Here is a 26,322-nt window from a genome sequence, read left to right on the forward strand (position 1 = left end):
TCTATTACATATCAGCTCTAATCCTTTAAGTAAATTTTAAGAAATAAATTCTTGTTCAAATTAAAAAAAAAAAAAGAAAAGAAAAAGAAAAGGCAGTGACATGATTAAATCACCAAGAAAGGAATGGACTTGTAATCCAATTGGTGGAAAATAAAACAAAATGGGGTTGGATTTTGAATGCCCTCCCAAGGCAGCCAGTAGCTCTTCTATATCCATGGGTATAGTATGGAGAGAAATCTGTGAACAGTCTAAGAACTTTACATATCAGCAGGAAGCATTTTTTTGTGAGCTTCTTTGGTTTATATTGTGAAACATAAAATCAAACGACATAAATCTTGAGATAATTATGTTGGTTGTGCATCATAATGGGTATAATGACTATAAAGGATAGTCATTATCTCCCGCAGACCACTGCCAACCATTTGCTAGTAATGTGGTGGAAACAGGTCCAAATAATCAGAACCAGTATCGTAGGAGTTGTATGCCTGTCACCCTGGTGATGAGATTTCAGCTACCACCTACTCTACTCCGTTGGGATGAGGAGGAGGAGAAATCACCTAACCACAAAGGATTGTCTGTCTGGAGCTTTGCCCTCCCCATCGATCACTCCTCCTCACACTCCACCTTGCAGGCCTATTGTAGACACCCCATCATCCTTCATTTGGCAAAACAAAGTTAGAAGCCAAGTGAGGAGGCTGGGATCCTTTCCAGTTCAAAGAACAAAATGTGCCAGACATTAATGGGGCCTAAAGGTTGCACATGCCCATTTGGAAAATTTATACTTCACAGTGCTTGCTCAAAGAATCAAAGCTGAAAGAGTCAAAGCCTTTCCAAACTTATCCTCTGCAGCACCTGACTCACTAAGTGGGATTTGAGTAACTCCTAGCATCATCACTCTTTGTCACTAATAATTGCATCTTAGTATCCCTTGAGTAATACATCTTTTTTGTGCGTAGTAACTTTGCATGCTTGGAAGCTATATACACGGAAGTTATATATATATATTTAATTCTATGATGCTGTGTGTGCATTTTCAACTGAGAACTGATGAAGTATTTATAATTTGATCCAGAAACTTAGCATTTACTGTGTACTGATTCTGCCAATTTTAACATTTCGCAGAAATGAGGACGCAGTCAATCAAATGGCCGTGACGCCTTTTCCAGTGCCATCAGGTTCTCCATCTTCTGTTGAGGTAAGGTGGTTTCCAATTAGCTCTTACTGAATTAGCTGAATTTGTTATAAGCATTTTCCCCAGATCTGACATTTTTGTTATTCAGTATTTGGTATTCCAAACTCTTGGAAAATTTCCCTGACCAAAATAGAAAGTATTTGAAGTATTGATTATAAAGTAATTTTTTAGTAAATATGGTAGAACTTAACCATATAAATATTACCTTCTTTGGACTGCTCTAAATATATAATTTTGTCCTAATTGGGCATTTCAGAATTTATAAGAAAATTCTCTTTGTTTATGACTGAATTTACCCCTTTCTTTATGGCTTTGAAATACTTTAATACCTATGATCACAGGTGTCTTTAAATCGTTACTTTCATCTGTTAATAGAGAAAGTGCTAAGATTGCTGTAACATTGGTCGGCTTCTGGAGTAGATGTAGAATTGTGTCATCAGTTTGTCTCCCCAGCTAAAGGAATATTCCTTCTCTTCTCATTTTATATTTATTGAATTATTTTTCAACTCCAAAAAGAAATATATACTTATTATTACTAATTAAATAGTGCAGGTTTTTCAAATAAATCTCTATTTTTTTCACTAACTCCCTAAGGAAGTTAATGTTCACTATTCAGTAACTTCTCATACTTTTTCCTTTGCTTCTATAGTCAACATAAATAGCTATTTATAGTGTCCCTTTTAATAAAAATTTGATTGTGCAATACACATGATTTTTATTCTTTCAACAAGTTTTCGGGGTTCTGGGCCAGGGTGGATGGTGGGTGGGATGGAGGTTACCTCGGAGCAGCACTTGGAAGACACAATGAAGAGTCACTCCATTGTTGGAGTCCTGTGCACACATTCACAAGGACTTAATCTGGGTTGCCATGGAGCCCTGTCAGGTGAGCATGCTGGAGTGATATCTGTTCTAGGCCAGCAAGCAGCTAAGCTAACCTCTGATCCCACTGACATGGCTGTGGTATGCTCAGAATCAGCTAATGGGAACGTTATGATCCAGAAGCTGATGGCATCACAAAATGGCCTCTTGATGTCTCCTATCTGTCCTTCAGCAGCTTGTCATAGGAACTCGATCCTACCTATGTTAATTATCTTACAGAACTACTAAAGTTCCAGTAGTTAGGCCATTCATTTAATGTGCAATGGGCACTTTTCTATTTATTTAAGAGTAAATTGCTTTTTAACACTATGGACTGATCTATCAAGATAGCAGTAAGAAAGGATCATGTTTTAAAGCAGCAGGTCCAGGTCACTTTGTGTATAGAATTTTGCTATATTCAATAAATCTGTTTGCGGGGGGAAGCAAGCATTCAATGGGTGCGTATTATTTGTTAAGCACTCTTTTGGGCATTAGAGATCTAGGTGTAAATAAAACAGATAAGGCTTCCTACCAATTTGTTATCTTTCTCATGGTTGAAGAGAGAAAGATACAAATTAACTAAGAAATAAGTAAACCAAGAGAATTCTCATATAGTGGTCAGTGCCTTGGAGAGAATTAAAGTGGGGAATGTGACTACTTTGTTTAGTTGTAGAGAAGGCCACTTGTGTAGCTGAAACACAGGTTAGCCACCTGCCGCTTGCAGAGTCCACTTAGCAAGAAGGGGTCTGGTATAAAGAAGGTGGTTTATTCCAAAGCTAGCTTTGGGGAAGGAATACAGGCTTCCTGCTTTAAGGGTAACTGCTTCACTTTTGGAGCAGAAAGCTGGCACTTTTAAAAGGCAAGGGAGGTAATGAGCAAGGGGGAGGTCCACGAACTGGCTCCAGTGCCTTAGCTACCAGGCAGTCGAGCTGGTAACTGCTCGTGCCTTCTTGTGCAGGACTAGGTCAAATTCTCCCCAGGTGGAAGAGAGTTTCGTATCTCTCGAGGCAGTCTCCTGGTCGAGCAGTGGGGGCCCATAGAAATCATCTGTTATCTCTCCAGGCAACCTTCTGGTGGGTGAGGGTTTCTTTCTGGATCTTTTCCAAGCACACAGTTAGATGAATTTGCTTTATAGGGAGTGTCTGGTGAAGGGGAGGTAAAAGTCTATATTTGCATTTCTTTTTTTCTTTTTGAGATAGAGTCTCACTCTGTCACCCAGGATGGAGTGCAGTGGCGTGATCTTGACTCACTGCAACCTCCACCTCCCGGGTGTCAAGCCATTCTCCTGCCTCAGCCTCCTGAGTAGTTGGGATTACAGGCACCTGCCACCACACCCAGCTAATTTTTGTATTTTTAGTAGAGAAGGGGTTTCACCATGTTGGCCAGGCTGGTCTCGAACTCCTGATCTCAGGTGATCTGCCCGCCTGGGCTTCCCAAAGTACTGGGATTACAGGCATGACCGTATTTGCATTTCTAAAGCACTAAGTAGGAAGTGGCAAACTGGGGGAATGAGAAAAGAAGAGAGAAAAAAATAATTATCTCTTAGAAAAATGGTAGTGCTTGGTTACACTTAGGCAAGCTGAAATTTAAAGAAAATAAAAATTAAAAGAAAAAGCCAGACATTCATATATGAGGGAGGAGCCTTCCCTGCTCAGCGGATAGAAATAGCTCTCAGGTGAGAATAAGCTGGGGTGTGTTTGAGGAATATGGCTGGAAGCATATTGGGAGCTGAGAGAGCAGTGGAGTATGAGACAAGAGGGAGAGAAAGACTATGTAAGTCAGAGTTAGAAGTTTGGGTTTTATTCTATATGCAGTGGAAGCCACTGGAAGGATTTAAACAGGGGAGTGATGTGACCTCATACATAGTTTTAAAGGATCCATCTGGCTATTTAGGGGAAGAAAAATAACTTTTTTCTTCAAACTTCATAGGCTCTTAGTTGGAATGGACCCTTGTAACAAAAGATAGATTAACAAGAGAAAAACAGAAGTTTAATGACATATGTATTTCCTATATACATGGCAAACACCCAGGGAATGAGTAGTTCTCAATGAGGTGGGTTTAAATTCTAGCTTAAATAGCATCTTCAACAAAATGATAAATGTTTAGAGAAGTGACAAGGCAAAGGAAGAAGACTTTGTTTCTAGGGATGGCAATTTGAGGGACGGTAAGCAACTGGCAGATAAAGGCTAGTTGGTATAGCTTGTTCATGTGGCTTCTCCTAGCACCATCTCCAGGGGATAAGGGTTCTGTGTTGTCTTCAGGGGTTAACCTTTGTTCTCCCTGGTGCACGGGGAGGGAGATATCTTTTATATATGTCTATGTTGTCCTGCTTTTAGAGAAATAGAGGGCGAGCAGAGGGTTTTCCTGCATCTGCTTCTTCCTAATTGCCTTCAGCTCAACGATCCTTCCTTTTTAGAGTGGCATATTCTCATCTCCCGCAGCTGCTAGGTAGGGAATGGGTTGGTAGGAAGGTAAAAGTAATATGCTAAAAGGCAAAAGCCCCAGTGAGGCCCTAATGTGGCTTGGATGAAGTTTTGGTATTGGAGACAAAGAAAAGTGAGCAGATTCTTGATGTTTTGGAGGTTGAGTCAAACTTGATTAATTAAACACGGGAGGTGAGGGGAAGTAGAAAATCACGGATAAACCTAGATTTTTGGCTTGAGCAACTGGGTGGATAGTGGTACTATTTACTAGAGTCTCTCGAAGAGTAGCTGTTCTGAAAATTTAGAAGACTGATTTTATTTTTAAATAAAGCCAGCTAGTATGTAAAATAAAGCAGGCTAGTATGTAAAAAATATTGTAAAGTATAAACAATGCCAGTCTTAAGTTTCAAGAACATTATCATAGTATCTTAATCAAATTTATGTGCCATTATTTGTATTTCATTTTCAAAAATAATGAAATCACGTTAGGCATTTAAATGTATAAATAAAGAGTAAATCCCTTTGTCTAAAAGCATATGCTGTGCGTACGATGTTTCTATTGAATCATCACGATTTGATTATATTTTGGAGAGGGCTTTTTAGTTCCTCTCTGGACTGTTGGCTCTAGTAACTGCTACCAAACGATGAATGCCACCCCTCCTGTGGGTGATATGTGAAGACTACACATATGCTCTGGTTTCCTGACCACTTTCTCTTCCCTTCTCATTTGCTTGTGTGGACCCTCTTAGTATATCTTTTGCCCCCTTGGATGTTTCTAGTGAGTACTTAAGCATAACTCATATCCAGCATATGGCTAAAAGAGACAGCCCATTTAAATCATAACCAAATAGATGAAATAGAGCCATATCATTACTAAATTGGACCTGACAATAATAATTGAGCATTATTAAGTAGCACTTTTATTATGTGCTAATGGTATCTCATTTTTATTTCTCTATTCAGGAAATACTTACTGAGCTTTTTTTTTTTTAAGACAAGATCTCGTTCTGTTGTGCTAGAGTTCTGTGGTGCTATTATGGCTCACTACAGCCTCAAACTCCTGGGCTCAAGTGATCCTCCTACCTCAGCCTCCCAAGTAGCTGGGACTATAGGCACATACTACCATGCTTGGCTACATTTTTAAATTGTTTGTAGAGACTCTCACCATGTTACCCAGGCTGGTCTTGAACTCCTGACCTCAAGCAATCTTCCCACCTTGGCCTCCCAAAGTGCTGGGATTACAGATGTGAACTATTGAGCCTAGCCTTATTGGGCTCTTATGTGTCAGTGTTCTAGACCCAAAGGGTATAGTAGAGAACAAAATTGTTTCCTGAAGTTCTGTGCTAGTAGAGTGAGCAAGAGTGCTAATAGAACACTGAACAAGAAGTCTGATGATGTGGGTTTCAGCTTTGGCTCTACAAATTACCTATGGGCGTATAACCTTGGTAGAGGCAGTTAACCTCTCAAAATCTGTCTTTTTCTGTAAAGCCAGGTTAATAGCCTCCCCTGCCTATGTCAAAGGGTAGCTATGAGGACCAGGTGTAAAAATATTTTATCCCTACAGCTATATATATTTATAAGGGATTATGATGCAGTGCTTGTGGTAATTATAATATCATTGGTGCAATTCTACAACACAGTGATGTCAACATAAGCTTGGATGCCAGGCAGGGCCAAGTCTTCATCTGTATTCTACCATTTATTAGCAGAGTGAACTTGAGCCAGTTACGCTCTGTAAACTTCAGTTCCTCATGTTTAAAATGGGTTTATGGACTTGTTAGAAGTATTAAGTAGCCGGGTGCGGTGGCTCAAGCCTGTAATCCCAGCACTTTGGGAGGCCGAGGCAGGTGGATCACGAGGTCAAGAGATCGAGACCATCCCGGTCAACATGGTGAAACCCCGTCTCTACTAAAAATACAAAAAATTAGCTGGGCACGGTGGTGCGTGCCTGTAATCCCAGCTACTCAGGGGGCTGAGGCAGGAGAATTGCCTGAACCCAGGAGGCGGAGGTTGCGGTGAGCCGAGATCGCGCCATTGCACTCCAGCCTGGGTAACAAGAGCGAAACTCCGTTTCAAAAAAAAAAAAAGAAGTATTAAGTAATGTTTATAAAAGGCTTAGCACTATTCCCGGTACACGGTAAGACCTCATTTTTGTTGTGATTGTACTTATCACAGCCCTCTAGTAGAACTCCCAGCTTCCAGCTTCCAGCATCTTCCACTCTTAATAGTTACATACAAAACAGGATTTTTTTTCCTTTTAAAAACTGACTAAATTGATAAAGAAAAATTGTATATATTTATCACATACAACATGATGACTTTTTTTTGTTTGGTTTTGGTTCTGGGCTCTGTTGCCAGGCTGGAGTGCAGTGGCATGATCTCAGCTCACTGCATCCTCAACCAATCTTCCGGCCTCAGCCTCCTGAACAGCTGGGACTACAGGCACGCACCACCATGCCTGGCTATTATTAAAATTTTTTGCAGAGACAGAATCTCACTATGTTGCCCATGCCTGATCTGCTGGGCTCAAGAGATCCTCCCACCTCAGCCCCTCAAAGTGCTGGAATTACGGGAGTGAGCCACTGTACCTGGCCAACATTATGCTTTGAAATACGTGTATGTTGTAGAATGGCTACATTGTGATAATTAACATATGTATTCTTCATATCCTTATTTTTGTGGTGGGAACAGTTAAAATCTACTTTCTTAGAGATTTCCAAGAACATAATACATTGTTATTAGCTATGGTCACTCTGTTGAACAGTAGATCTCTAGAACTTATTACTCTAACTGAAATGTTACATCCTCTGACCAACATCTCTTCAGCCTCCACCCCATCCACCAGCCCCTGGTAACCACCACTACTGTCTGCTTCTATGAGTTTAACTTTTTAGATTCCACATTTAAATCCCAAAGGGTCTGAATTTCATTTTTTGGTTTTGGAGCTGTTGAAGGCATTTTGAACAATGAAACAATCCAATCAAGGCTGTACTCCAGGCGGATTAGTCTAATAGCAATATTAAAGACGTCTCGAAAGGGGAAACCCAATTAAGAAGCCATTGCTGTCATCTAGTAAGAGGTACTGAGGGCTCAAATAACCTGAGTTCTGAGATATTTATTCCATTTATTGGCAGTACAGCCTAAATCTTTTAGAATATCTTCACACAAACAAGGACCTCCTTTTTTTTTTTTGCTTTCTTAGAAGTTGTGCTTTTCTGAGTACTAACTGAGGTGGAACAGGCCTCAAAGATCAGGGAGGTTGGTCACACAGGGAGTTCCATTAGCATCATTTCCATTTTATTTTAATTGTGCCCTGCCTTCTGGAATTCTGAGTAGCCTAGTAAATATGCTCATGTTTGGGGTTAGAAGAGAGAAATTTAATTTGTCACATCTGGTAACCAAGGCTTTGCAGAAGGAAATATTTGTGAATTTAGGTTGGCAATGAGACTAAAATCATTTTGTGTTTTTCTAAAAGAACATTGGATTTAGAAAATATGGGAATGGGCCAGACACGTTGGCTCCTGCCTGTAATCCCAGCACTCTGGGAGGCCGAGGCATGTGGATCACCTGAGGTCAGGAGTTTGAGGCCGTTCCGACCAACATGGTGAAACCCTGTCTCTACTAAAAATATAAAAATTAGCTGGGGGTGGTGGCACACACGTGCCTGTAATCCCAGCTACTCAGGAGGCTGAGTCCGGAGAATCACTTGAACCCAGGAGGTGGCGGAAGTTGCAGTGAGTCAAGATTGTGTTGAGACTGAGCCACAGAGTGAGACTCCATCTCAAAAAAAAAAAAAGGAAAAGAAAAGAAAATATGGGAATGACAAAATTTGCACTAAACATATGTTTTATTTTATTTTTTTCTTTTTTTGAGATGGAGTTTCGCTCTTGTTACCCAGGCTGGAGTGCAATGGCGCGATCTCGGCTCACTGCAACCTCCGCCTCCTGGGTTCAAGCAATTCTCCTACCTCAGCCTCCCGAGTAGCTGGGACTACAGGCCGCGCCACCATGCCCAGCTAATTTTTGTATTTTTAGTAGAGACGGGGTTTCACCATGTTGACCAGGATGGTCTCGATTTCTTGACCTTGTGATCCACCCGCCTCAGCCTCCCAAAGTGCTGGGATTATAGGCGTGAGCCACCGCGCCCAGCCATATTTTTTTTAAAAACTTTCAATCCTATGAGGGCGATGTAATTGCTATTTTTAAAAATTTACTTAGTATCATTTTAAGTCAATGAAAAGGAAAACAGATGTATATAGTAATGTACTGCTTTTATGTTACATGAAGAAACAGGGTAGGGAACAAGACTGTTGAACATTTATCTGATTAGAAATGTTTTTTCAATCCACAATAACATCCTTAACGAATTTAACTTTTATTGAAAGTCTACTCTCAAATAAAATACCATTCTTGCTATCAAGATTTCACTGTTCAGTTTGAAGAAAACTGTAGACAAACGGTGCATATTAAAAAAGAAAGAGTTTAAAATAATAAGCGTTATCACTTCTGCAATCACTTATGTGGAAGATTTTGAGAGAGCCCAGGGGAGGGAATTTGGAACTTCCTGAAGGTCTGAAAATGACTCACCTCAGTGGGGGGTGATCCACAAACCTTACAAGTCCTGCTTTTCTGTTTGTTCATCAACAAAACATAATTAACTGTGGAATCCACTGACTGTGGTCTCATGGGGAGAGGTTGTTCTTCTTAAGCTGCTTGGTTGAGCAGGCAGCTTTGGACAGGTGGTTTGAAGATCAGCAAGTGATGACAGGAACACCCAGCCATCCAGATTAGCTGAGTCATCTTGGGTGTCAACTGGCCCCCATCCATCAGCCAGATGGCCGTCAACCACTCTAATGCACTTGTGCCTTAGAAATCATGCTGCTGACCTGTTTTCCTTTTCTCATCTCAGACTCTTTACTATTTTCCAAGCTCCTGGTGAGTTGGGATTTTTTGAAGACTCCTTACCTCATGAGCCATTCTGTTCTTAGAGCAGAATCCACATTGTTGTGGCCAGGCACCGGAGTTCACGCCTGAAATCCCACCACTTTGCGAGGCTAGGGCAGGAGGAGTGCTTGAGCTCAGGAATTCAAGACCAGCCAGAGTAACATGGTGAAACCCCATTTCTACAAAAAATTAGCCAGGCATGGTGGTACACACATGTAGTCCCAGCTACTTGGGAGGCTGAGGTGGGAGAATCACCTGGGACCAACAGGTCGAGGCTGCCGTTAGCTGTGATCATGCCACTGCACTACAGCCTGGGTGACAGTGATTAAAAACGAAAAAGGAAGAAAGAGAGAAGAATCTACATTGTTTTCTGTACCTCGTTTTAGCATAAACACCCTGTTACAAACTTTAGCTCTCCTAGAAAATACATGCTTTATTGCTAACCTCCATCAATTCCAACTTCCTTTTTGCCTGACTCCCAACTCCATCTAGATTTGGACTTCAAACCGTCCTCTACGGAGTCATCTCAGACTAAGAAGAAAAGAGGGGAGGCATTGTACAGTTAAAAAGAGTATGAAATTCGAAGTGAGACAGACCTAGGTTGAATATCAAAATAAATCAGGCAATGGGAATGAATGAGGCCCAGATGCTGGATTCAAGGATCTTTCAGTCCCATCGGGAGATCAGTTCTGTACATACATAATTAGGACACAAAAGAGATGATGTAAAGTGACAGAAGAGGTTCAAGTAGAATGTTAGAATTTAGAGGAAGGAGCAATGTCCCCCAGCTAAGGAGAAGGAAAAGATAAATGGAACAAGTGGCATTTGAGACCTGGCTTTGAAAGATACATTCTGTTTCATTTGACCCTCTAGTTTCTAAGTATGGGATGTGGTGTAGACGTAGAGGGTTGTTTTTTGTTTCTGTTTTTGTTTTTCTTTTATTCCGAGACAGAGTCTTACTCTGTCACCCAGGCTGGGGTGCAATGGCATGATCTCTGCTCACTGCAACCTCTGCTTCCCATGTTCAAGCAATTCTCCTGCCTCAGCCTCCCAAGTAGCTGGAACTACAAGCATGCATCACCACGCCCGGCTAATTTTTGTATTTTCAGTAGAGATGGGATTTCCCCATTGGCCAGGCTGGTCTCAAACTCCTGATCTCATGATCTGCCCGCCTTGGCCTCCCAAAGTGCTGGGATTACAGGCATGAGCCACCGTAGCCGGGGGTATTTTTTATTTCTGTTCACATCTTAACAGATGCATAGACCATTTGGAACCTAGACTACTTTGCCCATGTTTTCTTAAATTTTGCAAATTGACACATCCCTTAAACAGCTGTTTTCTCCTCTACTTTAGTATTCATTTTATAAAGACCAAGAATATCTCATCTTCAATATGCATATTGCTGAAAAATGTAAAAGTAAAGATTCCTCTAATTTATTTAAGGAACACTTTCTTTTCCCTAAGGAGATGTGTGTAATTAGATGAATAGTTTCAGCTGATACATCTTCATGTGAAAAATCTCTTCTCATCTGGGACCACAGGTGGTGGCCATTTGCAGGGTTACTAGAGGAACCTGTGGGTTTGTTCTACAGTCTAATGTGCTGCAATTATAAACACTGACTATTTCAAAGCTCCACTTGGCCACCATAACCTCACCAGGCCTTCTTCGGGGGTTCCCACAGCTTGCAGAACTAGACACACTAAGTAATTTGGATATTACAACTTTTCCATAGATTAAATGCTGATTTTTTTTTTTTTTTTTTTTTTTTTTTTGGAGACAAAGTCTTACCCTGGTGCACAGGCTGGAGTGCAGTGGCTTGATCTCAGCTCATTGCAACCTCTGCCTTCCGGGTTCAAGCGATTCTCCTGCCTCAGCCTCCCGAGTAGCTGGGATTACAGGCACATGCCACCATGCCCAGCTGATTTTTTTGTAATTTTAGTAGAGACGGGATTTCACCATGTTGGTCAGGCTAATCTCGAACTCCTCACCTCATGATCCGCCCACCTCAGCCTCCCAAAGTGCTGGGATTACAGGCATTAGCCACTGCGCCCAGCTTAAATACTGATTTTTAAAGGATAATTCATTTGTTTAGAATTTCTGTTTCTAAAACTTAAATTACCACTGTCAAAAATGCTGAAAATCTGTACGTTTTCAATATTTATGAACTTGGGTATGTTTATTTTATATGATAACTCCTTGATAATACAATTTTCTGGTTAAAAAAAATACTAAGACATGTTTTAAAAAATCCATGGTCTATTAACAATAATTTTTTGAAAGATTGTGAGTTTTATCTTCTGTAAGATTAGCTATCGATACTCAATACTGAAAAGGAAGAAGGAGAGAGAAATGAGAGCATCATTTATTGAGGGCCTACCATGGCCCTTTCCCAGCTTTAAATCTTGGATCTACCTCTTACTACCTGGAGTTGTTTAGCAAGTTCTTTAAAATGTATCATTATCCTCATATATGAATTGGGACCATGGTGGTACATTCCTGTAGCAGGTTATTATGAAGACTGTATGAGATAGTGCAAGAATAAGGAATCTGCTTCAGCAGAAAGCTAGAAACAGTTCTGTCAAATTCACATGGAAAGAAAGAAAAGGCCAGGCTTGGTGGCTCATGCCCGTAATCCCAGCACTTTGGGAAGCAGAGGCAGGTGGATCACTTGAGGTCAGGAGTTCAAGAGACCAGCCTGGCCCAACACGATGAAACCTTGTCTCTACTAAAAATACAAAAATTATCTGAGTGTGGCGGCAGACACCTGTAACCCCAGCTACTTGGGAGACTGAGGCAAGAGAATTGCTTGAAACTGGGAGGTAGAGGTTACAGTGAGCCAAGATTGTGCCACGGCACTCCAGCCTGGCGACAGAGCGAGACTCTGTCTCAAAAAGAAAAAAAAAAGAAAGAAAGGAAAAGAAATGATATTTTAAAATGATATTTAAAAGCTAGAAACAAAAGTTAACTGTACCTGGTGTTATGCACATAGATATTTTACATTTTAACTCATTAATCTTTAAAGCAACCTTATAGGGTAGTATTTTTAATCTGGTATTTTATCTGCACTTTAAAAATAAGTTACAGTTACAGAGTGAGCATCCCAAATTTGAAGTTAGAAATGCTCCAGAATCTGAAACTTTTGAGCACCAACATGATGCTCCAAAGAAAGCACTTGGATTTCAGATTTTCATTTCAGCTTTGGGATGCTTAGCTGGTAAGTATAATTCAAACATAACAAAATCTGAAAAAATCTGAAGTCCAAAACATTTCCAAGCGTTTTGGATAAGGGATACTTAACCTGTACTCAGGTTGGAAAGCAACTTGCCCTAAGTCATATAATTCTAAGTGGCAAATTTGAGATTTGAACCCAAATTTGCCCAATTGTAAAGTCCACGCTGCTTTCTTTAATTTTTTTTTTGTCTTCTTTTAGGTGTTTCTCATAGTCTTCCTTTACTTTATGTTTAAACAAGCAATAATATATGATAATTCTCCTCTAATCAAACAGTATAGAAATAATTAATGCAAAAATTACCCTTTCCCCAGCTTCACTCCCCAGAAGTAAGCAATCACACACACACACACACACAGAGTATTTTTTTTCTGAAAAGATTATTATAATTTACATTCTCTCAATGGTGTATAAAAATTCCTATTTCCCTGACATTCCCATTCCCAGTATTGAATGTTCTTTTCCTATTCTGTTGTCTATTTGATAGTTGAAAGAATGTTCTCTTGGCTGGGCACAGTGGCTCACGCCTGTAATCCCAGTACTTTGGAAAGCCAAGGTGGGTAGATCACGAGGTCAGGAGTTCAAGACCAGCCTGGCCAATATGGTGAAACCCCATCTCTACTAAAAATACAAAAAAAAAAAGAAAAAAAAAAAATAGCCTGTTGTGGTGGTGCGTGCCTGTAATCCCAGCTACCTGGGAGGCTGAGGCAGGAGAATCACTTGAAGCCAGGAGGCAGAGGTTGCAGTGAGCCGAGATTATACCACTGCACTCCATCCTGGGCAATAAAGACTCCATCTCAAAAAAAAAGAATGCTCTCTTTGCTTTAATTGTATCAAATTATGAGTGAGATTGAATGTCTCAAAATCAAAACAATTTTCCCTATAAACTATTTCAACCAAATTTGTAGTAATCCCAGGATGATGGTGATTAAAACTAAAAGTTCAGATAAGTAAAATATGGATATTCCATTTATCATCCTTATTCTTCCTCATATATCCCCAGAAAGTAAAGTAACTTCTTGTTAGTTAACTATGACATTTAATATGTCACAATTCAGTTGAGGATATGCCTAATGTGTTTTAGATTTTCAGTGGTATGTATTATTGCCAGGTGTCTCATTTATGTAAATACATATTTTCAGGAATCTGCAGGAAAAAGTCACAAAAGAAAACAAATATTCAGTGCATTCATTGATTCCACCAGTGTTTGGTGGTTTCCACGTGCCAGGCATGGTGATAGGACTCGATTTCAGAAATCAACAAGACACACTTTGGGAGACTGAGGCAAGCAGATCACTTGAGGTCAGGAGTTCAAGACAAGCCTGGCCAACATAGCAAAACCCCATCTACTAAAAATACAAAAATTAGCCGGTGTGGTGGCATGCACCTGTCATCCCAGCTACTCAGGAGTCTGAGGCACAAAAATCACTTGAACCTGGTAGGTGGAGGTTGCAGTGAGCAGAGGTCGTGCCACTGCACTGCAGCCTGGGCAACAGAGCGAGACTCTGTCTCAAGAAAAAAAAAAGAAAGATTTGTTTATTAAATTTTAAAGACAGATTTTTTTTATTAAATAAATAAATAAATAAATAAACAAGACAAACCCAGTCTCTTATCTCAAGCAGTTTAGTTCTGTACAAAAAACAGTCAGCTGATTCGGTGAGAAAGTTTGAACTGGAAGTAACAGAATGGCTAACTCAGACTGGTTGAAGCAAAAGGAAATGTACAAGCTCTCACAGAAGGTGGTTAAGGATAAGGCTGTGCTTGCTCAATCCAGTGACCTAGTTTTGTCCTCAGAGAGCCAGTTCTCTCTATCTCTCCCTTTGCTTTGTCACCCACAGGGTCAGCCTTGTCCTAAGGCTGGTTCCCTCCTTGTCATGGGATGGCTGTCAGTGGAAACTTGGGCTCATGCTCTCTTGTTAATTTGGGAGATATAGGACTTCTTGTGGCTCTCATATGATTAAGGAAGAACTTTTCCACACATCTCCAGCAAATCTCTCCTTATATTTCTTTGACCAGAACTGATAAAATCTGTTCCCGATCTGCCCATTCTTGACAAAATCATTGGGAAAAGAATAAGACCATCCTAGGCAATCACGCCTACACCTGAAACAGAGGGTAGGGACCAGCTTTCCCTAAGGTCTATCTGTAAGCAGCAGAGATAGATACCTGGAAGAACAACAATGAAACAGTCTTCTGCTAGAAAGAAAGAACAGAAAAGGCTTCCTTATCCACCACAACCCTACAATGGGCAAATGAGGTTGAGCATCTATACAGTTCTAGGGAGTGTGAGTGAAGAATGACATCTTTGCCATTTTCTTTTTAATGTTCCCTAGGATCAGAGCGGCACCGAACCTATTAGTAGTGAGGAAGATGGCAACTTCGAAGTTGGTATTAAACAATTGCCTGAAAGTGAAAGCTTCAAACTGGTGAGAATCTTGAGTATTTTTCATCTTGTATTCTCTTTAGGATGTATCACTTATATTTTGTACCACCTTGGAAAGAACTACCTATCATGTTTGCTTCTCTCGGGAATCTTGGTCTCTGAGACGAGAAGCTGTTACATGTAGTGAATGACCCACTGACTCTGAAGAACACAAGCTTCTCTCACCTTGTCAACACTTGAATTGTGCTGTCTGGGATTAAGGAGGCAGTCTCTCCTTTTTTTTTTTTTTTTTTTTGGAGTCTCATTCTGTCATCCAGGCTAGAGCGCAGTGGCATGATGATCTTGGCTCACTGCAACCTTCACCTCCCAGCAATTCTCCTGCCTCAGCCTCCCGAGTAGCTGGGATTACAGGTGCACACCACCATGCCCAGCTAATTTTTATATTTTTAGTTGAGACGGGGTTTTGCCATGTTGGCTGGGCTGGTCTCAAACTCCTGACTTCAGATGATCCTCCCACCTCAGCCTTTCAAAGGCTGAGATTACAGGTGTGAGCCACCGCGCCCAGCCTGCAATCTCTCCTTTAAATCTGCTTTGGTTTTTATATGGCCAGAGATGTGCTTAATTAGTCCTGGAGGCACAAGAAAATATATTAAATTTATTCCATTGATTCCAAGCAAAAGATACTTAAACTTATCCAGGGGCTAGAGCATTAGAAGAGAGGCAGTTTTAAAGAACTCTTTCTCCTGATATACCCTAATGTTTGATATTCTTAATTAATAGTTATTGAACATTTGTTGTATATCAGACACTGTGCTATGTTCTGCGTGCATTTCCTATTCTTTGATTTTCCTACACATGAGGAAACTGAGAGTTAGAGAAGTTTACTAACTTGCCAAAGGCTTCTAGCCAGTGTGTGATAGGCCAGGAAGTGGCTCCCCAACCCTCTGACTCCCGTGGCTTGGCTCATCGTCTGCTTTTCTGTTTTGTAGCCTAGCACTTCCAGCGTTAGACTACAAATTCTAGGAAGAAATGTAGGCTTTTTTCTCTCTGTGTTTAAAAATGTCCTATAAATCTCAAAGAATGAATCACTTAGGAGTGTCATCTAACTCTGATTTCAAGACAGCCCAGAGTTGTTCATTTTACTTCGGGGCATTTGAGAAATCATCCATTTATCCTCTTTCAGGTTTGAGGAAACATATATTATGACTGCCACAGATTGCATATCCTAGAAAGTGAGCTGATTCTGGCTGAAGGGAAAGGATATTTCAGCAGAGTGGAAATTATAATGGGCCACTCATGGATAAACCCTACATGGGACTTGAGACCCCTGGCATTAAGAATAGTAGCTGTGGCCGGGCGCGGTGGCTCACGCCTATAATCCCAGCACTTTGGGAGGCCGAGACGGGTGGATCACGAGGTCAAGAGATCGAGACCATCCTGGTCAACAAGGTGAAACCCTGCCTCTACTAAAAATACAAAAATTAGCTGGGCATAGTGGCGCACGCCTGTAGTCCCAGCTACTCGGGAGGCTGAGGCAGGAGAATTGCTTGAACTCAGGAGACGGAGGTTGCCGTGAGCCAAGATTGCGCCACTGTACTCCAGCCTGGGTGACAAGAGCGAAACTCCGTCTCAAAAAAAAAAAAAAAGAATAGTAGCTGTTTATTTACCAGAAATCGACTTTACAAAAAAGAAAAAAAGAAGAAGAAGAATAGCAATAAAAAAAATTATGACCTCTCTTTCCAAAAGATAGAGTGTATATTTGCCCTAAAGGGAAATGAGGAACATCAACTAATTTCAAACCGAAAACCCCTTTACTAAAAATATGTTAACTTGTTCTTGTTGGCACTGTATCTCCACAGTCATATTAGGGGAAAGTCTTTTAAAGCAACAGAATTTTGTAGGTAGGGGTCCCCAGTTTCATCCACAGAGGAAATGGTAAAAAGAGTAAGAATACTCTCTTGCTTGCTGGAAGAGTCTGGTAGTCCCAGCCAGGCTCATGTGCAGACCAAAGATAAAAGCCATCCATCATCCACTCCCAGTTCCCAAGTAAGCAATGCCAGTGACAGGGCTCCAAGTGTCAAGCCAGCGAAGAGGGAGAGGGCCTGGAGGCCTGAGAGTCATTTTTAGATAATGTTTCATACCGCACTTCACCAACAATTGCAGGCTTTCCCAAGCCCATTGGCGAGTGTCTGTCTTTTCCCACTCTGTTCCATCCCTTCCCCACCTTCTCTCCTTTTGGTCCTGAAGTTTCTTAATCACTGTTTTCAGTAGAATCTATGCATGGTCAAGTTCAGAAAGGAAAGATAGCCTGAATTTGGACAACTTTTATAGCATAAATATAAATGGCTTACCATAAAATATTATTTAAGAGTGTCTTGGAGAAGTCACTTGACCTCACCAAGCCTCAGTTTCCTCAGCCGAGGAATGACAGTAATTAGGATGCTATTAGGAAACAAAGGGGCTACAAAATATAAATCACACAGAAGAGTGTAAAGCAAATGCTTAGAGCTTAGTAAGTTCATTCATTCATTCATTCAATAAATATTTGCTGAATACCACTATGCTCCAGGTACTGAAGATACAATGAAACGTACAAAATGTACAAAAATGCCTTCCCTCTTGAACTCATTCCACAGCTGAAGGGGGAAGGAAGATGGACAGCACATCAATTAGCAAAATGTTGGATTGAATCATATGAAATTGCCCTTTTTGTAGGTAAAAATTTCATATGGTTCAACCTAACATATATACAAATGTTGTCTTGTGATGAAGTATTAATTCAAGACAAGCTTGTGGGCTGGGTGCAGTGGCTCACGCCTGTAATCCCAACACTTTAGGAGGCTGAGGCAGGTGGATCACAAGGTCAAGAGATGGAGGCCATTCTGGCCAATATGGTGAAACCTCGTCTCTACTAAAAATACAGAAATTAGCTGGGTGTGGTGGTATGTGCCTGTAGTCCTAGCTACTCAGGGGGGGCTGAGGCAGGAGAATCGCTTGAACCTGGGAGGCGGAGGTTGCAGTGAGCCGGGATTGCACCACTGCACTCCAGCAAAGAAAAAAAAAAAAAAAGACAAGCCTAGTTCAAGACCAGCCTAGGCAACATTGTGAGACTCCATTTTTATCTTAAAAAAAAAAAAAAAAATAGAAGAAATTAGCTGGGTGTGGTGGCAAAGCACCTGTAATCTCAATTAAGAGGCTGAGGTGGGAGACTTACTTGGGCCTGGGAGGTTGAGGTGGCAGTAAGCTGTGATCGTACCACTGGACTCCAGCCTGGGTAACAGAGTGAAACCCTGTGTTGAAAAAAAAAAGTTACTTTCAGAGCTAAGCCATGATCTGTGCATACTCCAGTGCTATTTTCAGTATATTCAGCTGGGGTTGGCTTTGGTCTATATCTCAGTAGCTCCAGATACATAGCCAAGGAGTTTCTAATAATTTCAGAAGGTATTCCACTTCTCTAAAATATTTTTAAAGGGTGAAATAACTTTTTTGTAGCTCAGATGATGATTTGTGAAACAGATTCCAATTGTGAGAGACTGGCGGCAGGGAGGTATCTGGTATCTATTTCAGAAGTCTAGGTGAGAGCCTTTTATAAGCCTTTTGAAAAGAACTTTAATGGAACTACTTGCACAGAGCTTTCCAATTTGTAAAACCGTTTCATCTATAACCTCATTGGCTTAATTTTTTTAATATTTAAGTTTTTTCTAAAATGGTATTTAGTTGGTTTGTATCTTAATATTATCCCCAAAGTAACCATATGTAAAAAGAAGGACAAGGATTATTTATCCCAGATTTATAGATGAGACTTTATCTGCTCAGTAGAAGATCAAATAACTAGAAATTGGTATAAGTGGGACTCACTCTGAAAGCTCCGTGACGTCCTGGTAGCTTGCTGACATTGAAGCTCAAGAATCCCTAAAATAATTATTTTAATCTTTTGGGTATAAACGTATATGTTTATAATGTTCAGAATATCTATGTTCATATGCTCTTTTGAAGCAGCATAATTAATTTTTTTTTTGACACTGAATTTTACTCTTGTTGCCCAGGCTGGAGTGCAGTGGCAGGATCTCAGCTCACTGCAGCCTCTGCCTCCTGGATTCAAGTGATTTCTCCTGCCTCAGCCTCCCAAGTAGCTGGGATTACAGGCATGGCTAATTTTATATTTTTAGTAGAGATGGGGTTTCACCATGTTGACCAGGCTGGTCTTGAACTCCAAACCTCAGGTGATCTGCCAGCCTCAGCCTCCCAAAGTGCTAGGATTACAGGTGTGAGCCACCATGCCCAGCCTGATTAAATTATTAAGAGTGCAATCACTAGAGCTAGACTACCTGGTTTCAAATCCTGTTTCTGCTATTTGTTAGCAATTATAACCTTACAGAAATGACTTAACCTCTCTATGACTCAGTTTATGCCTCTGTAAAATGGGAGGAAAAATTAAAGGAGTTGATAACAGTAAAGTACTCCTTAGAACCATGCCGGAGTGTGCTGTAGTCCCTGTTGAAGAATGAGTTGTTGTTAATGAGGATGATGCTATCATTCTGATTAAAGCATTAAGGGTTAGCCATAGAAGAAACAACTATTCCAAGTGAAGCATTAAGGTATAACTTGAAAAATTGAAGTGAATTTTTCAACCTGGAAAGCACAATTACTAATGTATTAGGGTTCTCTGAAGAGACAGAACCAATAGGATATATGGATATCTGAGAAGGGATTTATTAAAGGAATTGTCTCACATGTTTATGGAGCCTGAGAGGTCCCACAATAGGATGTCTGCAAACTGGAGAACCAGGGAACTCAGTGATATGATTCAGTTCCTGAGAACCAGGGGGCTGCTGGTAAAAGTTCTCTGGACAAAGCCTGGAGAACATGGAGTTCTGATGTCCAGGGGCAGGAGAAACTGGTGTCCCAGCTTCAGAAAAGAGAGTGAATTCACCTTTCCTCTGCCTTTTTGCTCTACCTGGCCCTCAGCCGATTGGATGGTACCTGCCCAAACTGGATGGAGGTGGATCTTCCTTGCTTGGTCCACTGCTTCAAGTGCCCATCATTTCTGGAAATACCCTCCCAGACACACCCAGAAACAGTCTTTTACCAGCTATCTAGTTGTCCCTTAATCTACTCAAATGGATGCCTGAAGTTCACCATCATAGTTAATATATTCTAAGCTCTTTAACACATGCTAACTTATTCACATAACAATTGTATGAAGTTAATAGTAGTGTCATCTCCATGTAAGAGATGAAGCACTGAAACTTTGAATAAGCTTTGGAGCCAGGCACAGTGGCTCCAGTTTGTGATCCCAGCTACTCAGGAGGCTGAAGTAGGGGATTACTTGAGGCCAGGAGTTTGAGGCTGCGGTGAGCTATGACAATGCCCCTGCACCCTAGCCTGGGTGACTGAGTAAGATCCCATCTCAAAAAAAAAAGTTGTGGCCGAGGTGGGTGGATCACCTGAGGTCAGGAGACCAGCCCAGCCAACATGGTGAAATGCTGTCTCTACTAAAAATACAAAAATTAGCTGGGCATGGTGGCAGGTGCCTATAATCCCAGCTACTTGGGAGGCTGAGGCAGGAGAATTGCTTAAACCCCAGGAGCAGAGGTTGGAGTGAGCCAAGATCATGCCACTTTACTCTACCCTGGGCGAAAGAGTGAAACTCCGTCTCAAAAAAAAAGAAAAAAAAAAGTTGCCTAAAATCACCCAATGAAGCCAGGGCTCAAATTGGAGGTTACTGTACTTTGTTTGTTTGTTTTTAAGTCTCACTCTGTCACCCAGGCAGGACTGCAGTGGCGCTGTCTCAGCTCCCTGCTCTGCAACCTCCACCTCTGGGGTTCAAGCAATTCTCGTTCCTCAGCCACCCGAGTAGCTGGGAATACAGGCATGTGCCACCAGGCCTAGCTAATTTTTGCATTTTTAGTAGAGACAGGGTTTTGCCATGTTGGCCAGGCTGGTCTGGAACTTCTGGCCTCAAGTGGTCTGTCCACTTCGGCCTCCCAAAGTGCTGGGATTGTAGATGTGAGCCACTGCACTCAGCCTCTATTTATATGAAATATTCAGAATAAGGCAAATCTGCAGAGACGGAAAGTAAATCAGCGGTTGCCTGTGACTGAGAGTGTGGAGAGAGTAATAGGGTATGGGCTTTCCTTCTGAGATTATGAAAATATTGTAAACGTAGATCGTGATGTTTCACAGCTCTAAAGATAGTAAAAGCGTTGGCTTGTGCACCGCAGATGAGTGCATGTTACATATGTTAGTTGTATCTCAGTGTTAAAAATGAAAACAACTGGAGAAAGAGGAAAAAGGGGAAACGGAAATCAAATCAGAAATGGAGAAGTAACTCACACATATCCTGTCCGCCTCTTGGAATATTTTTCAAGTGTTTAATAATCTGCACCCTAGTAGATAAGGCCTAATTTCTTTATCTATCAAATTAAAAACCCAACTTTATCTTATAAATTCTTGCATTCTGCTTGTTACTATACTTTATACTAGGTCCTTGGAAGATGCTCCTGAAAGTAAACATAAATTTACTTTCATAAGTTTATATAAGTTTACTTTCTCTTGTGTTGCTTACAGCCTTCGAGGGGAGAGAAATAATGTCACAAGCAGAATGAAACCTAAACTCTTTTTTTTTTTGAGACAAAGTTTCACTCTTGTTGCCCAGGTTGGAGTGTGATGTTAGGATCTGGACCCAGTGCAACCTCCACTTCCCGGGTTCAAGTGATTCTTCTGCCTCAGGCTCCCAAATAGCTGGGATTACAGGCATCTGCCACCATGCCGGCTAATTTTTGTATTTTTAGTGGAGACAGAGTTTCACTATGTTGACTAGACTGGTCTGGAACTCCTGACCTCAGGTGATCCGCCCACCTCAGCCTCCCACAGTGCTGGGATTACAGGCATGAGCCACTGCTCCTGGCCTGAAACCTCAACTCTAATCAAAGCTAAGAATTAGAGGTGCTTGGTGCTAAGAGAGCGTATAAAAGGGGATTTGACCTTGAGAGGGAGAAATTTGAAGGAAAAACTAACAATAATTGGGAATGGGACAAAGGAAAAAACAAAGGAAGGTTTTAGGCAACCTTACAGCCTCTGAGAGTCTGATGAACTGAAAGTCTGTGGTTGCCAGATGGGTGAGATGGAAGCAAAATTGGAGGGGTCAGCAGCAACCAGGCTGCATTAGGCAATGTGGCGTCCATGCTGATGCCAGTGGGAGGCCACAGAGGTCTGCAGGAGATGACTCCAAGTTCACTGTAGCTGCAGTGTGAGATCAGATAGACCAGAACGGGCGCTGATGCCCTGATTGAGAGTTGATTGAAGCAGTGGCAGTCCACAAGAGATGGTGGAAACAATATATATTCTCATATATATTTTTGCAAAATATCTTTGTCTTTTTGCAAAAATCATATAAAATAAACATGCTTGACTCTTCAGCAAGGCAATGTATGGGTTTACTAGGTAAGTTTCACAGAGAGTTGTCAGTAAAAGAATTGACATGCCTTGCCCCAGTATGTAAACCTTGTGTCTGTAAGTGATCTTTAAAGCTTTCCTCTGAATGCAGATTTAGAGCTATTTAAATGGCAATTGCCATAGTATCCGGGGCTTCAGAACAAACCTAATCCCAAAGCTTGGCCAGGAGCCCAAGATAACCGTGTTAGAACTGCCCCAAATAGATGTGCTTACTGTACTTCCCCATTTTTGTACAACTGCGTGAGAGCAGTGCACTCGATATGTCAAGTGACACTTGTCATTACAGACCTGGTTTGTGTACAGCTGCCTCAAGAACATTTTAGATTTTTCAAAAATTTTCAGAATGTTGTGATTTCTCAAATTTCAGTGGTATTTGTCTTTACTGTTGTCTTTCATTGTGAAATATAATTTCTGACCCTTAGGGCAAGAATACAAAAATGATAGTATTCCACACCACTCAGGGCAGCATTCTTCTTGGAGTTTCTTTGTGGAGATTTTAGAATTTACAGGGTAGAAAGATGCCTGAGGAAACATAAATTGTTTTCAGGGTAAATTATTAGCAACCTAAATGAGCTGTGACATGGAAATTCACACTGCAGCTGACAGTGCATTTTACCATTTCAGAGTCCTTGTCAGCTAGAATACCAACATTCTTTACTCTCCACCTTGATACATTTGATCTATATAAAAAATTTATACATACTTATTAAACAGTGAGTGTCACATGTTACAAATAACACTGGTATTGCCACATGGATTGGGAGCACTTGCTTTTCCAGATGAAAAAGGCTGTCAGATACAAATCGTGGCCTCTGAAGTCTGAACAGATTAAATCCTGCCTCTGGGAAAGTGGCTTATCCTGTCTGCCTGTGTTTCTTCATCCAAAAATTAGAGAAGATGGTGCTCACTTCTTTGTAAGGATCAAGTGTGATTTCATTTGTGGAATTTCTGACACAGGCTGGGCGCAGTGGTTCACGCCTGTAATCCCAACACTTTGGGAGGCCAAGGTGGGTGGATCACGAGGTCAGGAGTTAGAGACCAGCCTGGCCAACATGGTGAAACCCCATCTCTACTAAAAATGCAAAGGTGCATGTAATCCTACCTACTCTGGAGGCTGAGACAGGAGAATGACTTGAACCCAGGAGGCAGAGATTGCAGTGAGCCAAGATCATGCCACTGCACTCCAGTCTGGGAGGCAGAGCAAGTCTCCGTCTCAAAAAAAAAAAAGAAAAGAAATTTCTGACAGCACATGGCATGCAGTAAAAGCTCAGTTAGTGGTAGCTGTCATTAACACCAGATTTTGCCTATATGAAATGTAGGTGTGCCAGAGCTCTCATTATTCAGTACACATTTTCTTAGACTGTGCAGTGTGTCGAGCTCTAGGCATGTAAAGATGATAAGTAAGACCTCTTTCATGTCCAGGAGCATGCTACACTTGGTCTAACGCCAAGGTCACAAGCTGGTTGTCAGGAGTCAGATTCAGCCCACAAATGTGTTTCATTTAGTCTACACAACATTCTTAAGATGTTTGAGCTAAGTTTTATGAATCGGGAGATTTTCCGTAAATATCCTGGTTTCCATTTTCCACTGGAAATGGACCAGCATTCCAAGCCACCTTTCAGTTACATACTCAGTTTATCTCAGTCCCTGCCTTTTCATCCTTCTCTAATGCAGCCTGCTTCCCTGACAGCACCACCTGTAGGTCCCCACGTCTGCCTGCCTGGACTAATCCTAGAGACAGAACTATGGGCATGTACATGTAGTAGCAGGAAGTGAAAAACCACCAAGTCACCAAGGCAGCAGGGCTGGCTGGCAGAGGGCCTTGCGGACCAGGAGAAAGGACTTTATACCAAGGGAAGCATTTAGAATGGTTTTCAACAGGGTGTTATAAAGATGAATTTAAACTTTTGAAAAGATCCTTCTGGGTGCCCTTGGAAAAGTCAGTTAGGCCGGGTGCAGTGGCTCACGCCTGCAATCCCAGCACTTTGGGAGGCTGAGGCAGGCAGATCACTTGAGGTCATAAGTTTGTGACCATTCTGGCCAACATGGTGAAACCCAATCTCTACTAAAAATATAAAAATTAGCCAGGCATGGTGGCACATGCCTGTAATCCCAGCAACTCAGGAGTCTGAGGCAGGAGAATTGCTTGAACCTGGGAGGCGGAAGTTGCAGTGAGCTGAGATCATGCCATTTCACTCCAGCCTGGGTGAGAGAACAAGACTCCATCTCAAAAAAAAAAATCAGATACGTTGGTCAATTTTGCAAAGAAAATTATATATATAAATAATTATATATAATGATTAATATATAATTATAATTATAAATATATAATCATTATATACAATTAACACTATATTTATATAATTTATAATTATATATGTTATATATATAAGTGATGCTACAGTGTGATGATGCAAACGTAGCTCCCAAAGTACTGGGATTACAGTTGTGAGCCACCACACCCAGTCATTCAACTTTTATTTATATTATATAATAGCTTTAATAATATGATGACACCTAATTATAATATATATTATATATAATTAATTGTATTATGTTATATATAATTATTATATATATGTATAGAAATAACGAATCAGTTAGAAAATGTCAAACTGAAGTCAGAAAGAGAGTTGAAAAGCTATTAGACTAACTGAGATGAAAATTAATAATGACAAACCAAGGATCTGGCCAGGACAGAGAAATATAGACAGATTTTCAACATACACAGGAGTCAGAGTGGACAGCACTTGATGGTTATGCAGATATGAAAGTTGAAGAAGGAGGAGGCAAAAATGATTCTCAGATACATCATGGGCAGCTGACTGGCTGGTTGGTTGATGCTGTTTACTGAGAAAAGAAACAGGAGGAAGAGCAGATGTGTGGGGAAAGAGGATACCTTCACTCTTGACTGTTTTTAGATGTCTCTGTAAAACAAGAAACATCTGTGTCACTATAATGGGCACTTTAAAATATGATCTCATTTATCCTGATGGAAACAGCAATAATAACAACAATACCATCCACCTGGATTCTATGTTTATTTGTTAGGAACTGAGCGGAAACTATTGATCTCCACCTCTGTCCTTCCCATAACAAAAGCATTAATATATCGTCATCTCCATTTTGCAGATGAGGGACCAGAAGTTAACGTACATGCCCGAAGACTCAGAGCCTGTAAGTGCTATCGTAAAGATTCAGAACCTATGTATGTCACTCGGCTAACTTTTTTATTTTTAATTTCAACTTTTATTTTATTTTTTATGTAATTTTTGAGACAAGATCTTGCTCTTTTGCCCAGGCCAGAGTGTGGTGACACAAACATAGCTCACTGCAACCTCGAACTCCAAGGCTCAAGCAATCTTCCTGCCTCAGCCTCCCAAGTAGCTAGGACTACCGGCACACACTACCATACTTAGCTAATTTTTTTGCATTTTTTATAGAGACTGGGTTTTGCCATGTTCAGTTCAACAGTTCTATACTAACATAACTTGATGGGTGAAAATATGGTGATGGTAGACGAGAGGGAGTGAGGATCATATTAGATAATGTAAGTAAATCTCTCTATAAACTGAAGAGTCCTGGAGACAAGGTCTTGCTCTGTTGCCCAAGCTAGAGTGCAGTGGCAAGTTCATAGCTTACAGCTAAGCTTTTCCTACTTTTGTGAAAAATGATGTTGGTAGTTTGATAGGAATAGCATTGAATATGTAGATTGCTTTGGGCAGTGTAGCCATTTTAACAATATTGATTCATCCAGTCCATGAGCATAGAATGTTTTTCCATTCGTTTGTGTCACCTCTGATTTCTTCCAGCAGTGTTTTGTAGTTCTGCTTA

The 26,322-nt window shown here is 40.9% G+C and overlaps 1 protein-coding gene across 10 annotated transcripts in view; it reads left to right on the forward strand.

The window, feature by feature from the left end:
* Positions 1-26,322, forward strand: part of PATJ (PATJ crumbs cell polarity complex component) — a 399,000-nt gene that overhangs the window by 277,914 nt on the left and 94,764 nt on the right. For 4 of the 10 annotated variants that reach the window (XM_064372414.1, XM_064372422.1, XM_064372416.1 and 1 more), the window contains exons 30-32: positions 1,123-1,195; positions 14,981-15,073; positions 25,621-25,665. In XM_064372414.1, the coding sequence (XP_064228484.1) occupies positions 1,123-1,195; positions 14,981-15,073; positions 25,621-25,665 (211 nt within the window). The remainder of the gene's footprint in view (positions 1-1,122; positions 1,196-14,980; positions 15,074-25,620; positions 25,666-26,322) is intronic. The other 6 variants (XM_064372415.1, XM_064372418.1, XM_064372423.1 and 3 more) reach the window with 2 other exon arrangements.

Source organism: Aotus nancymaae, unplaced genomic scaffold, assembly GCF_030222135.1.
Source record: "Aotus nancymaae isolate 86718 unplaced genomic scaffold, 86718_ANA_hifiasm-v0.15.2.pri h1tg000007l, whole genome shotgun sequence".
NCBI lineage: Eukaryota > Metazoa > Chordata > Mammalia > Primates > Aotidae > Aotus > Aotus nancymaae.